Source organism: Scylla paramamosain, chromosome 28 (assembly GCF_035594125.1).
Source record: "Scylla paramamosain isolate STU-SP2022 chromosome 28, ASM3559412v1, whole genome shotgun sequence".
Lineage (NCBI taxonomy): Eukaryota > Metazoa > Arthropoda > Malacostraca > Decapoda > Portunidae > Scylla > Scylla paramamosain.
Window position 1 is genome coordinate 6297501 of NC_087178.1, and position 15956 is coordinate 6313456.

The window sequence follows — 15956 nt, forward strand, 5'->3', positions numbered from 1 at the left end:
CATACATCCGTCAGCCCTCCACGCCCGTCGCCCGCTGCACCCACGCCCACCACGCCCCCGGGATCCCACGCGCCTACCACACCTACCTGGGTCCTCTCCTGACGAAGCGACACGTGTTGCAAAAAAGAAAAGATAAAAATAGTTGAAGGAGGTGAGGAGGAAGCATGGGAGTGAGTGCTTGGGAGTGCAGGATTGGCAACGCTGAGAACCAGAGCCTCCGGGGGACCTCCGGGGGACTCCACGCCTCCCCGCCCACGCCCCCGCCGCCCTCTCTCACGGCGCCGCTCACAACAGCCACTCAGCGCTGCTGTGAATACAACCCTGATTGTAATTGACGGCATAACCTTCCGTCGGCATTAATTGGCAGTTTGATCTTGAGTAAACCATATCCTCTCATCTACTTGAGTTAACCCGGCGAGCTGCGCGGGTATTGAGCGCGCGGCCTTTGATCCCGCGCGCCCCCTCGCGCCGCGCCGACAAAAGTACAGAGGAGAGTCTTGGTCGTGTGTCCCGCTCCGCCCGCACATGTCATCCCCGCCCCCAGCCCTCCTGTCCTCCCCCTTCCCTCCCTCTCGCCCTCCCACCATGGGGACACATACCTCCTCCCGTGCGTGTGTGTGACTGTGTGTGTGTGTGTGTGTGTGTGTGTGTGTGTGTTTGCATTGATATACCAGTACTTCGTGGAATGCTTTTTTTTCTTTTTTATTCGCTTCCTTGTTGGTTCCTTTTTTTTTTTTTATATGCACGTGTCTTGTTAAAGTTTACTCTCTCTCTCTCTCTCTCTCTCTCTCTCTCTCTCTCTCTCTCTCTCTCTCTCTCTCTCTCTCTCTCCAAGAAGAAGAAAGGTGAAGAACATTTTCCGCTTACCCTCCTCCGCCCCCTGCTGCTGCTTCCCTGTCCTCTTCAGTATTCGAGGAAGCATTCATATTCTGAGGACAATTTTCTCTCTTGATTATGATAGTGAAGTTAAAAAAAGTAGCCTCCTTGTGCCCAGGTATTCTTAGTCTACCCACAAGATGAAGGCACTCCAATTACTTCTGCTTTTTTTGTGCCCTGGGGTTCGTGGAAGATGAAGAGGGGCTGAGGGAGGAGGAGGAGGAGGGCCCAGACACATAAGCTGCAGCAGACAAGAGAAGATGAAGAGAAGGAGAAGAAGGAGGAGGAGGAGATAGAAGAGATATATATTTGTGGAGAGGCTCATTGTAAACAGGTAATAGGAAGAGGAGTTAGAAAAGATAGTAATTTTAACGTACAATTGGAAAAAGATATTTTTGTGAGTAAACAGAATGAAGAGAGGAAAAAAAAGAAAAGATTCAGGGGAGGAATAGAGATTAGATAGAGATAGGGATGGATGGATAGATAGACAGATTGAAAGGCAGATAGATAGGGATGATAGATGGATTGAGAGATAGATAACTGAGATAGTAATGAATGGAAGGATAGACATAGAAAGCCAGATAGATAAGACAGCTGGATAGGACTAGATGGATAGACAAACTGATAGAAAGGCAGTTAGATAAGACAGGTGCACATAGAGATAAGCATGGATGGAGAGACAAAATAGAAAACTAGATATATAGATATGTTGATAGATACTGTTTCAATACTTATCCATGCATCTTATCCATACCCTCCTCCCTCCTCCTCCTCTCACTTCACTCAACTTCCTCACACCATTCAGAGGAAAAGAAAAACACTCATGAATACAAAACAGTATGCTATTGTTGATCCAAGTACAAAAAGAACTACATATATACAGATTTAAAAAGTAAACTAGTTACATCTGTTTGCTCATTACAACTTGCATAGCAATCAAGTAATATCGGCACTTCAGGTGGTGATAAAAGGGGTACTTGATCTTTTTTCATGTCACTTTCTTCATCAGTGCCAGTAATGGATGGGAATGGAGATGACTTTAGGTACACAATTGATTATTTCAACGTTTTCAATTAATATCAGTTCCTGAGTGCTTCAATCTCACTTATAAAAGGCACCTTACTTAATTCTTTAACTTTTTCTTCAATTAACTTTAACTCCTGTACTTAACATGCTTCAATCTTGCTTATGAAAGGCACCAGACTGAACTTTTTAACTTTTCTCAATTAATTCTAACTCCTTTACTTCATATGCTTCAATCTCGTTCATAACAACTTTTTAGCTCCTTCAATTAATACGAACTGTATCAAATTTAGTGGCTTAAAATATTTCAATCTCATTTATAAAACCAGTGCTAAAGTATCAGAGCAACACAAGTGACCTTAACTTCCTGTATCTTCTGACTGCATTTTTCCATCAAATTGTCAAGCATTTCACAATTTATCCACCACAGCATTATGTTCATCATGTTTAAGATTAACACAACTTTGCTAATTTTCAAGTTAAGTACAATTTTTATATTACCTAACACACAGGCACAAAGTAAATTATGAATGTAAAATGTAAATTATGCATGAAATTATATTCAAAACAAATCAGAACTGATATCTACTAGAGTTAGCTACATGATAACTCCTGGATTTTATGCCCAACTCAGACAAATATATAATCCTTAATTCTTAAAAAAAAAAAAAAAAAAAAACTCAGTGAGATTACTTCAAACTCACTGTCACATCAATTATAAACATTAATTATCAATATCCTACACTCTTAATCTGTCCCTGCTTCCTCAAAACTTGCTTCTCCTGAGTCCTGACACAAGCAGCATTACCAAGCCAGCCACGGACAGTTGCTCTAAGTAGTAACGTCAGAAAGTCAATTAAAATCTCACATCTATAACTAGAACAGAAATATAGTGAATAATTATGTGTCTTATGTTACAAATTCCTCAGTAACTAAATGTGACAGATGGTGGTTTCATGTTTTCTCATCTAATATTTTTATAGTATATGACATCAACACTTATGGCACTAATTATCTTTACAAAACAGGCAAAAGAGTCACACAAAGGCACCACTTTCCCTATGATGAGGTAACAATGGGCCTTAATTAACTGCTCAAACCAATTTTCCACATCCTCCTCCTCCTCCTCCTTGTCCCTCTCTTCTTCCAAGGCCTTTTTGTCCATCACCCTCCATGCTCCCCTCCCCTCCCCTCCCAACTCTGCTTAGGCTACCGGAACACACCCTGAAAAAAATTGTCTGTTATCTTGAAGTAAATGTACAGTCTTTGGCAATATGTATAAAAATATCCACTAAAAAATATCACTCCACTAATATGCTTTGTTCATAAGTAGTATAGCTTACTCATTCTGCAGTGCACAACTCTCTTATTCGTACCCACCTAAGTACTAATTTACTCTAAATCTGAAGTCTTAATAAATACATTAGGTAATATAAGTGTAACAGGAATCTTGTACAACATATTTCACTGATGTACACTTTATCCCAACACACACACACACACACACACACACACACACACACACACACACACACATAACTGGCAGGTGTGGGCAAGGTATCACAGAATTCACTGACGCTCCTTGATGACTCTATTCAGCTCGTCCTCCACGCTGCTCAGCTCTCGGCCTTTGTTAATCTTGAGGAACACACCGCTGCGTACCTTGTGGATGGTGCACCAGCCTGGCACCACCTCCACCAGCAGGTGTAGATGGCGGTCCACCTCACCTGTTGGCAAAGATTGGTTAGGTCCTTCAAGAGTGACGTGCCTTGCCTAACTTTAACCAGAGGTGATTGAATTGTGATTATGCTTTGCCTAACTTAAGACCTAGAGGAGTGCCTGAGTTAAGGTGCTGCAACAATTATAAAACACTGACTAGGGTTTCACTAGTTTATGGTACTGCTTTGCCTAAATTATGACCTGGAGAAGTGCTTGAGTTATGGTACAGCAACAATTATAAAACACTGTCCAGGGTTACAAGAAGAAAGTACCTCTCTGGCTGAAAAAATTATGTAAAGTAAAGCTAGATTTTCAACAGGTTTGAGTCAAGCACTGAGGCAGACTGTTTGACTGATGAGATGCCTTGTCCATCCTTACATACACAAACCTCATTCACTATCCAATATTTACTTATGTTACATCACGTGGAACTTTTGGTGCAATACATCACAGCTTGAAATGTACAAAGTATAGCCTATTACAATACAAAATTTCTTAGACAACAGTGGATCAAAACAAGACTGTGGTGCGACTCACTGGAACCAATCATGGAGGAGTTACTGGCAGCAATCTTGACCACCACCATCTCCCAGGTCAGGGCTGCCTTCTTCTCTGTCACAAAAGTGTTGCGGATGATTCTGGCCATCTCTGGCAGCCTGGACAGCATCTCCAGCTCCTTGTTTTCCTTGCTGCTGCGGGTCATCTCCTTGGCTCGCTTGGCTGCCTCACGCGCCCGCACCTGCACACCAAATGCAATCACTGATAAGCCTACTGACCAAACACGTACATTTATAAACATGCACACTAAACACACACAAGTATAACCCTCTTCACCAAACACACACACTGATAAGCCTGCACACCAAACACACACACAGTTATAATCCTCCTCCCCAAACACACACATTGATAAGCTTGCACACCAAACACTCATTCATAAACCTTCACACCACACACACAAATTCATAAACCCATCCAAAAATGTCTCAACCGATTCCTTACTCATATTCAGGTCAAGAAAATATGGTTTTACTTGGAAACTCATATTCACACAACCAACATCCTGTACATAAATGTTTCTGCCAACCTGCTTCTTACCTTGCTCATGTTCAGGGTCAGGAAAATTACAAAGAAACTCATATTCAAACAAGCCACATCACCACTCCCAATTCATCAGTCATATATGAGTATAATCCAACAGAATGTTTAATGAAAGGAAATGCAACTGTGGCATGAAGTTACACTCTTCAAAGCTACACCTCAAACTTTAAGTGGAGACAAAAGTAATGGGATAAATTATAACACATTCACCAGTCCATTAAACACTATCTTCAAGTTTTAATGTTCAGGGAGAGTGTCATCATCCTGAACACTAAACTAAATGAAATAGACAGGTGAATAAATTACTGTTAAAAGTTTATCAAAGAAAACCAATCAAAACAACTAATATCTAATACGTTAACTATAAATAGCACACCTTCTCCAGCAGTGAGCTTGAGATGCCCTTGAGAGCAGCACACACGTTGGCTGGCTGGACAGGTGTCTCTGGAGGTGGTGCTGGGGCTGTCTCTGGCTTGTGTGGCACCTTGGCCGCTGCATCTATCACTGCCTGCTCCATCCGAGGGTTTACTGACAGCAGGGACTGGGTTTTCTCTATTGCATGGGAGGAAATACTTAAATTATTCCTCCGTACATTTTTTGGAGTGAGGAAATTAAATGTATCTGTCATTCCTACATCAATGACTGGTGTATGTAAAATTCCTTCTCTCGTAGCAATTCTATTTATCTGTCTCTCCTCTCTCTCTTCTATTTTTGCTCTCATCTCCGTTACACAGCCATCCAGAAAGACAATTAAGCAACCACAGGAACACAACACATCACTGTCTCACTCTTCCACCCACACCACAACTCCCACCAATGCTAAAGGATATAATGAACTACAGCCACACTAAAGCATACTAAGTGACTCTCTGCCTCACCCAACACGTCTCTCGCAGTGTCCAGCTTATCCACATGGGGCGGCTGGGGAAGAGCAGCTGCCTCCACCTCAGGCACGTCCTCCAGGGGGAACTCTGGGTGCCACCTCTTGATGTTCATGCCAGCACTTGAGATAGGGGGATCCAGGGACTGTGGAAGAAAGGAGGATGGGGGATAGTGAAGAGTAACTATTAACACATCCACTTATGTAATGAAACTTTTTGAGAGGATGCATTCAGCCTTGTTAAGTATATTTGTTAATCTTATGCCAAAGGAAGATTTTATTTTGTTCTGTCTGTCTGTATACCAGGCCAGCAATCCCTCACAACATGGTGAAGACAAAGCAACACACACACACACACACACACACACACACACACACACACACACACTCACAAATCCATCAGCCTTTAGTGGGAAGGGACAGTCTCATGGATCACCCTACCACACACAAGGAGCTTTATACTTTCCCTGTGATCTGCTATGGTCTTTCCTAATTACTAACCATTCTGGAACCTTTTTTCTTGCTTCATGGTCATCTTTGAGCATTATCTAGGCTAAAAATTGCTGAATTTACTACTTTAAACCTTTTTTTCTTTCTTGTTGATAGTTATTAAGATTTCATTGCTTCTACAGGGTGTGACACAAATATCTCCCACATTTTATAAGGTTAGCAGAAGGAAAAATATGCAAGGTATTTCTGTCCCAACCTGTAGTACTGTCAGGTCTTGCATATCACAGTAAAAGGGTTAATCATGTAAATAATCTATAAAATCAGACAACTAATAAATTGCCACCAAACCAGTGGGACTTGTGGAAAAATGCTGAACGAAATGGAAGAGCAATTACTTATTACTGTTTGTGAGTGAAGGAGACACACACCTGCAGGAACTGGTCATGGTACTCCTTCACCTGGTCAATGAGGAGGTTGTGGAAGATGTTACGCCGCTCCACCATCACTATCGAGTCCATCTTGCGGAAGTGTGTCTAGGGAACAGAGCAGGAGTTAGTATCACTATCGTTTTGTTTGTAAGAGATCTATACTAATACCTTGATTTGTTTAGGAGCTTAAGATGTCATTATCATCATTTTGGTGGTAGGATTATTAAGGAAAGGAAGGCTCAGGAATTTAGTAAGACATAAATTTGGTGGTAGGAGTTAGTAAGACATTATCATAAACATCACTTTGGTAGTTAAGACAAACAAACTGATACCTTTACATTACATCCAGTATCTCTCACTTCACTAAGCACATAAAACCTTCCTTCTTAATACAACATAAGTGATAAAAGCTAATTATGACTGTTATACTTCCTATGCTGGTTTGACACATCATTTATTCATTACTAATCACTCTGAGACACCTTAACTTGTTCTACAGCTACCTTCTATCTTTAAACTGACTAGAAATTCCAAACACTATTCTTTTTCACCCTCTCCTTCCTTGTAGATGCTTATAAATATTTCACACATTGCTTCCAGTGCTGCTAATTGTCTCATGTCAAAGTGAAAGGGTCTAATGTGTGATGGACAAGTATGAGAGAGTCACCTTTGTCATCTGAGGTGCTGGGGAACTCTCAAACATCTTGGACAGGTTCTTCTGGGCTGTGGATGGCTTATAGTCCAGGTTAGCTTTGATTGTTAGCTGGTAGGAACTCTTGCCTCCTGGAAAAAAGGAAATTACATAAGAACACATTTATTAAGAGCCAAAAAAAGGTGGTAGTTTTTTTTTGTGATAGAGAAAGTAAACCATTCCAAACTAATAATGCGAGTTGATAAAGCTGTTCTCAATAAGTACCTGCACTCTTTACTAGTATGAAGAGAAGCAGCAATAGCAGACATTTTTGCAAACAGAACACTAAGACACAAAAATAAAAACTTGAGAAGTCAATAAGGCTATTTCTGTTAAGGTATTTGCACTCTTGAAAGGAAGATGGGGCTAAGAGTGTGAATGAGGTCTGGGAGTGTGGGGTGCTTTGTCTGGGCCACCCTGTATGGGAGTGCCAGCTTGGTAATAGGTAGATAGATACATATACACTCTTGAAAGAAAGATGGGGGTTAAGAGTGAGAATGATGTGTATGAGTGTGTGGTGCCATCCTGTGTGAAATAGTCAGATAGATATGCACTTTTTACAAGCATACATAATAGCAGAACATAAACAGCTACCTACCTCCTGCTGTGCCAGTGCTAATGCCATTCTTTATGCTCTCCTGCTTGAAGAAGTATGCTAGAGGGAACACAGACCTAATTTGGCCAAGATACTGCTCACTGAAGGTCCTGTAGGGAAAGAGAGAGCAATTACACTTATCACTTCACTACATACAGTCTAAGCTTGTGGGGTGTAATACAGTGGACCACAAGACTATTTCTTTCCACCAGGGGCTGATGTGACTAAGAGTATGAATGAGGTGTTTATTTTAAATGATTCAAGTGTGTGTGTGTGTGTGTGTGTGTGTGTGTGTGTGTGTGTGTGTGTGTGTGTGTGTGTGTGTGTGTGTGTGTGTGTGTGTGTGTGTGTGTTGCTTTGCTTGGGCCACCTTGTGTCAGATTCTCAGCCTAATAGATGGATAGCTGTACAGTCAAGGTCAAAAGTCAAGCAATACAACATACATTTCTTATTTCACATTCAGTCCTCTATAAACACCACACTCACTACCTACTTTTCCAATCTTACATCCTTTGATCAGCTAGGAATCTATAAAGAGCCACATTTTGCTACATCTGCCAGGAACTATTCTTAATTCTCTTTCTTTCTCTCTCTCTCTCTCTCTCTCTCTCTCTCTCTCTCTCTCTCTCTCTCTCTCTCTCTCTCTCTCTCTCTCTCTCTCTCGTACCTGCTGATTATCTAAATTCACCTCTCCCTCACACATCCACACCTGAAAACCTCAACCCACCTCTCTCTTACATACAAACCTGAACATCTAAATGCACCTCTCCCTCACACATACACCTGAAAACCTGAACCCACCTCTCTCTGAAAATCTAAACCCATCTCTCCCTCACCCACACACACCTGCTCAACATCTGCTGCACAGCTGGCTTCAATTTAGAGTATGTGATCAACTCCTGTCTATTGTGGAGAATTGAGACCACAGTATCCACACAGCGGAACACCTCCTTCACCAGCCGGTACTTAAAGGGCAGGGCAAACTCATCAGATGGCTTCCCCACCAGGTGTTGGTAGCGCTCAAAGGCTGGCGGCTTGAGGGGGGACTTAATTGGGGTCTTGATTGGGGTCTTCTTTGGGCTGTAGGAGGTTGAAGTGTTTGGTACTCAGTTCACTGGTTGTTTGTGCTTGTATGTCTTTAAAGGATGTGTATCTGAAGTTATTGTTGTTGTTTTGAATTTACTGTGAGAAGGAAGGGTGTTTGGTTCTCAGTTCACAGAGTTTACATGTTTGGTGCTTGTAGTGAAAGAGGTTGTTTGTACTAGTTCTCTAAAAATTATCGTTAATGGGCTAAAACAGAATGTTTATTCAAAGTAATCATCGTTATTGTTGTCTTAAATTCACTATGAAGGAAAGGTGTTTGATATTCAGTTCACAGTCTATATATGTAGTGAAAGAAGACTACTTGTACTAACATTTCTAAAAATTATTAATTAATGGGCTAAAACTGGACGATTATTCAAAGCGAGCTGTTGTTATTGTTACTGCTGCTGTCCGTAATTCGCAACTTCACGAATCAAACATGAAAAAAAATAACTAGTGCATCTGATAGCTGACTGAGACACATAATACAAAACTCAACTCAATTGCATTCCTGGTATACATTTCATACCTGGCAGGCAACTGAATTTCAAGAGTAGTGAACTTTTCCAGCTGAAGCCCTGTATCAGCTTTCCTGGGAGAGAGGAGCTTGGGGGAGTGTGAGCCAGAGAGGTTCTTTTCCCTGAACTGTCGCAGCTTCTCCCCACACTGGTTGACGCGCAGCAGCCTCGCCCGTAGCTCATCCAACCTCCCACATGTCCCCAGAGCCTCCTTCATCTGCTGGGGTGTCAGTTTCTGCGGGTGGTGATGGAGAGTTGATTTAATGGAGAGGAAGTAGAGAATTTTGTGGAGAAGGGAGGATTATTTTTGGGGAGAGGGGGGATATATTTGGTGGAGAAGGCAGGGAATGTGGTGGAGAGGAGGTAGGACTGATTTGGTGGAAGACACATGATTTATTTAGTGGAGAGAAGGAAGGGAATTTGGTGAAGAGAAAGGAGGGTATGTGGTGGAAAGGCAGGATTAATTTGGTGGAAAAAAGGCAGGGTTATCTCAGTGCTTCATGTTAAACTTCAAAGACTTCAAAGTCAGAGTTAAAAGCTTAAAAGAACAGAGGATAAAGTACCACTGCTTCATCTTACGTCTTTTGGCACCAACAAATTCACTCATCAGTTTCAACTGCAGGAGCATTTGGGTCATTAAGTGTTGTCCGAGTCAAAGCAAGATAAAATTCAAGAACTAATCATTTCATCTCTCTATACCTCAAACTTTTCATACCTTCCAAGTCACAGTAATATAAAATTCAAGAACTAATTATCCCCTCTCTGTACCTCAAGCTTTCTCTGCCTTCCAAGTAACAGTGAGGTGCAAATCAAGAACTAATCATCTCTGCTCTCTGTACCTCTCACTTTCCACACCTTCCAAGTAACAGCAAGGTGCAAATCAAGAACAAATCTCACATGCTTTCTGTACCTCACACTCTTCACCTTCTATAATACCTTAACTCTCTTCATCCCTCCTTTCTTGACTATTTTCCTCTATGAACGTTAGTGAAGTCGATCTAAGGACCACAAAACAAACCATAACTGTATTCTCCATAAGACTCTGACTGTATATCTCTTCCTCCTTGACTTTCTTCTTTGGATGATGGTTGGTAAATGTAAAGAAGAATTAGACTACAAAATTATCCATAACTGTACCTACATTCTTCACAAGGACCACATTTCCATCAAGGGACAGCCACGTGAAGGCATGATGGCTTTTTTGTAGCTTCCCTTATTTTTTATGTTCCTTTAACTCTCTATGCATCTCATTGTCATCACTGCACCTCACCGCACCAACCAAGGCAATGAAACACAGCACCAGACAAGACTTACCGCCCCGTCCAGCTTTGGGAGTTTTGATGGTGATGCTGTGAGGCTGCTCTGTTCCTGCAAAGTAGTATCAATTAGTAAATAGTGTTACCAATGGCACCTTCACCCATTCACTGCTGTTTGGCACATTTACACTTCATCACTAACCAATGGGGCATTTTTTCTTGTTGTACTGTAACCTCCAAACATTATATTAGGTAGAAATTGCAAAATCTATTCTTTTCTCATTCATTTCTTTCTTCTAGATGCTTAAAAGATTTCCTATGTTGCTTTTTTTTAGTGGTGTGAATTATTGCCTGTTGCAGTGAAAGGGTTAAAGAACATGAGGCAATGAGAATAAGAAAAAATTTTGAAGAATATGCCTCCATCCATGGCTGTTCAGAGGTTATATATATATAGTTCTATTGTTCTACCTTTACAGTTTTGGTTTAATTGTTATACCATCAGACTTCACACTGCTCCTCTCTCCTAATCTTTCCTTCACTCAGGCAAAGAATTAAAATGAGGATCATGGCACTAGTGATAAATAGTAGGGTGAAGTAGAAAGCAAAGAATCGTATCAATATTGCATTAACTACTGAAAATTCTCCTCTAATTTACTGTAAGAAGTCATGAACCAGCTTGAAGAAATACACCAGAGGGAACACTTAATCTGACCTAACTGTACTTTGCATTTCCTTTCAATAATAAGATCTATGATCTCCTTAGCTCCCAGATTTTGTTCAGTGACTGTGAGGAGATAAGGGGGAAACATTAAAGACCCAATTAGGCTGAAAGAGTGTGACATTTGTAAGACTTCCAAAAGAACCACAAGAACACTCACCTCTGTGGCACCTCCCTCATTCTGGTGCCATGCTAAGATTATCAAGGAAATGAAGAAGAAAGATTAGACAAACTAGACAAATTTGAGAGAGTGGGGCATGTCAGGACTTCATACTATACCTCTACAAAACCAGAATTAAAGTACACATCTCTTTGGCACCTGTCCTCAGTTTCTGGTACCATAAGGTTAGGTTAGGTTAGGTTAGTAATATCAAAGGAAAAGTAAGACTTGACACAGAGAGAATATAGCACGTTAAAATTTTCAACTATCCCTGTACAATCATAACACACCTCTTTGGCACCCTCCTCAGTCTCCGGTGCCATGATGAGCCTCTTCTTGGCAGACCGTGGCGTCTGTGGCACTCCCGGCACCTTGTTCTTTGGTGTCCTGGGGGTCCTCGGGGTCCTCGGGGTGGTCTGTGTGGCATCGTCATTCTCCAAAGCCTCCCTCCTCCTCTTCCTCTTCGTCTCCTCATCAGCCTCTAGCTTCCTCTTGGGGGTTACTGGGGGGGTCCTGATGGCATCCTTTTGTCCCTCTTGCTTCAGAATGGTTTTGATTTTGCTCTTCTCGCCATCACCCTGAAAATATTATGGTTGTTATTCCTCTGCAGTGTTGTGGTGCTGGGTCTTGGTTATCACACTTGATATAATAAAAGTCATTCGTACATTATACGGTAGGGGATTTTGTTATTTGTTGCCGTCACCCTGCAAATATTATGGCTGTTGTTCATCTATGGTAGAGTGGTGCTCAGTTAACCCTTTGACAGCCACTTGGTATGCCTTCCCTTAATTACCAATCATTCTGAGACGTCTTTATTTGTTCTACAGCGGAAGAAAATGCAAAATGTATTCTTTTTTATTGCTAACTTTCCTGCAGATGCTTGTAAAGACTTCACGCATTGCTTCTGGTGCTGCTAACTGTTTCATGTCACAGTGAAAGGGTTAAGTTTATCGCACTGAGCTGTCACATACTAGCAATGCCAGAGTCACCTGTACATATATGGCAGAATACATTATTTCAGTATTATTCATGCTTCCTCACTCTTATATTTCAGGGACTGTTGAAATAACCTTACTATACTAATTTCAAGACAGGGTATTAATTTCTGAGCAAAAATATGATGCCTTTCCAAACCTTGACTTACATAACGAAGGGAACAACAGTGTAAAGAATGAACTGTGGTTAGGATTGGCATGAAACTCATCCTACCCTAGTCCAACTTAACCCTCCCTTGTGAACAGGTTAGTTTAGGTTTACTTTTATTAGGTTAGGTTAAATTTACATGCATTGAGGTGCCTAAGGGGTTAAATATGGCAAAGATTAGCAAGGCAGGAGTTAACCGAATTTACACCTTTCTAAGCAAATCCAACTTAATCCTCCCTATTGAACTGGTTAGGTTTAGACTCAGTTTTGCTAAGTTAGGTTAAATTCACATACATGGAAGCACTTCAAGGGATTATATATGGCCAAATTTAGCAAGGTGGACAAGTTAATCTGAGCTTACACCTTTCTATCCAAACCTAACTAGTGAACAGAATGAACTGAACCAACACTTAATATTAACACAAAGCCCTGGATGCAGAGACCAAAACCTCTTAAAAAAATACCAATAGCATCCTTAAAAAATTACATAAACAAAGCAACATGAATAAAGAGGAAGTATCCACGGGCGGCGAGCTAAGGGACGCTACAAAGAACACCCTATATAACCCCTTCTCAACACTTCTACCCTCCATATATCACACGCAAATAGTACACTAATCCATGTGCTTTACCTTAACGGAGCCCTTCAGTGGATGGCCGGCACGTGCGGTCTTCTTGGCTTTGAAGAACGCGTTAATATTTGTCTGTGTGGCGGCCATTGCGAGGTGTAAACACAGGCTTTTCCCGCCACGGACATAGATGGTTGTTGTAATATAGAGTAGGCACACATTTGTTATTGTTGTAGCTCTCCAAGCGCCATCTTGCGACATTTATTTTAGATTTCTTATGTTAATAAGGGTCCATTTTGACTCTTCTGTCCTTTGTATTACAGATCCACGGGAACTACAATTAAAAAGGTAACAGGTTCTCTACATTTGTAATTTGAAAAAAAAATTATATTCATTAACTGTAAGATACATTAGGCGAAGGAGAGAAGTCAGAAAACACTCGTTAACGTCAAATAAATAAATATATAAATAAACAAGAAAAACGTAGCAAGAAAAGCTTTGGTAAAAAGTTACATCAAATTAATATATATATATATATATATATATATATATATATATATATATATATATATATATATATATATATATATATATATATATATATATACTTAAATCATTCAGAGAGAGAGAGAGAGAGAGAGAGAGAGAGAGAGAGAGAGAGAGAGAACCTCCTCCTCATCCATTTCTCCTTCCTTCCTCCTCCTCGTCTTCCTCCATATCCTCATTTTTTTTTTCCTTTTTCTCCTCCTCCTCCCTCTCCATTTCTCATTTCTTCCTCCTCCTTTTCCCCTTCTTACTACTATTAGTACTACTACTACTACTACTACTATTACCAAGACTCTCCACTCATCCTCCACCTCCACTCCTCCCTCCTCCTCCTCCTCTCCCTCCATTCCTCATTTCTTCCTCCTTCTCCAGCTACTACTACAACTGTGTACACATCTTATTCTGGAGAACATCTGGAAGTACCTGAAATACGATGAAAATTGAGGGAAATATTGACGAATAGATTCGGGCAGGGAGAAAGGAAGGTCTCAGTCTGGGTCATGATGTTTTCAAGGTGAGCGCTCTGAACTTGGCTACAACATAAACTTACTTGGAGCTTTTTTAGGGCTATTTGTCTATTTTCGTGGTTAATTTTGGCTTTCCTTCACGTCTAAGTCTGGAAACACACGGACTTTTAACTAAATATTGATGTACAGACTGGAAGGGAGGAAGGAAAATATCCGTCTCGTCCTTCATTATTACGTAAGGCAGTTATTTTTGAAACTCGCGAGAAGAAAGACGCCACGACTGGACTGCACTATATATTCTGACCTGCCATATACTTTAACGAACACACTGAACATTGACTGAGAGAGACTGGAATGGAGAGATACTACGGGTCCCGGTGTCTTGATGACGTCACTGATGACGTCACGCTTGAAAAATACGTCCGTTAATCCATTTTCAAATTGACCGTTCGAAAAAACGGAACTAGACTGGAATGGTTTATTTATTCTGACTTGCCATATACTTTAATAAATACCTGAAATATAAAAACATATCTAGCCTGACTAATAATAAAGAAATATCCAAAACACGATCTGTAATTTTTACGAACGGGGCCACAAAAAACTTATAATATCGAGAAGGAAAACACAGACAAACTAAATAAAGTTAAATATTCTTAATACAAAAAATCTTTGCTTTCCAGATGAATAAAGACAACACAATTTTCTCATCGTAAAAAGAAAATATTTTTTAAATTCTACCAATGGATTCATTTTGAATTTGAAAACACGAATTGTTACTTTGGATTTTATTGGGTATTATTACTTAGGATACATTCCTTATATTTTTTCAGTCATTAATCAAACACCAAAACAATCTTTAGCGGGCTAATAAAAAATCACAATTTATAAAATGACGAAAGTGTTATTTCAGCTGGAAACAGAAAAACCAGCTAAACAAGATTTTATTATATTCTATAACGTGTTTAACTTTTCTATTAATAAATTAAATATCAAAACAATGCAAACTCTACTAATAAAAAAATAAAATGATGATATAGAGCCGAAGTAGTTTTTTTTGCGCTTCTCCTCAGTACCTCCTCCTCCTCTCCCCTTCCCCCCACTCTCCTCCTCTCCCTTCCACCTCCACCTCCTATACCTTCCCCTACACAGCGAACCTTTAAATCACTTGGAAAGTCTTGCAAAACCCTCGAAATTACGCTAAATATGTGACGGGAAATTGTTACCTTAGCCGCGGTGGGACGGGGCGGTGGCCGGAGGGGCTTGTCGGGGGTCGGCGGGGCTGGACAGGTCGGGGCGCGTAGGATACAGTGGTGTGGTGTGGTTTGTGGTAGTGGAGGTGTGGCGGTGTGTGGTGGTGTCTGGTGGTGAAGTGATGTGGTGTGGTATGGTGTGGTGTGATGTGGTGTTGACTGGTGGTGGTGGTTGTGTGGTGGTGGTGATGGTGGTGTCGTGTGGTGTGGTATGGTTAGGTATGGTGTGGTGGTGTGGTGTTAACTGTTCACTCCCACAAGCTTAACTGTGTGTGTGTGGCGCCGATCAGAGACGAGTCACAAGGCTGTATAATTGGTGTTTAACCCTTGAACTGGCACTTGGTGTGTGTGTGTTTGTGTGTGTGTGTGTGTGTGTGTGTGTGTGTGTGTGTGTGTGCAAGACAATTTACGTGTACAAATCAGAACTTTATCAATTTGTTTATGCGTTTGTCTGTTTGCTTGTAATACTCTGTGTGTGTA

At 40.9% G+C, this 15956-nt stretch overlaps 1 protein-coding gene across 1 annotated transcript; it reads right to left on the reverse strand.

The window, feature by feature from the left end:
- Positions 1-1702: 1702 nt before the first annotated feature.
- Positions 1703-15709, reverse strand: LOC135114809 (DNA replication factor Cdt1-like). The gene is made up of 12 exons (XM_064030909.1): positions 15450-15709; positions 11789-12076; positions 10679-10732; positions 9376-9599; positions 8610-8843; positions 7767-7873; positions 7145-7260; positions 6478-6582; positions 5598-5745; positions 5096-5271; positions 4156-4357; positions 1703-3626 (listed from the first exon to the last, which is right to left on the reverse strand). The coding sequence occupies exons 2-12, from the start codon at positions 11819-11821 to the stop codon at positions 3469-3471; spliced, it is 1557 nt and encodes a 518-aa protein (XP_063886979.1). The 5' UTR covers positions 11822-12076; positions 15450-15709; the 3' UTR covers positions 1703-3468.
- Between the last annotated feature and the right edge of the window lie 247 nt (positions 15710-15956).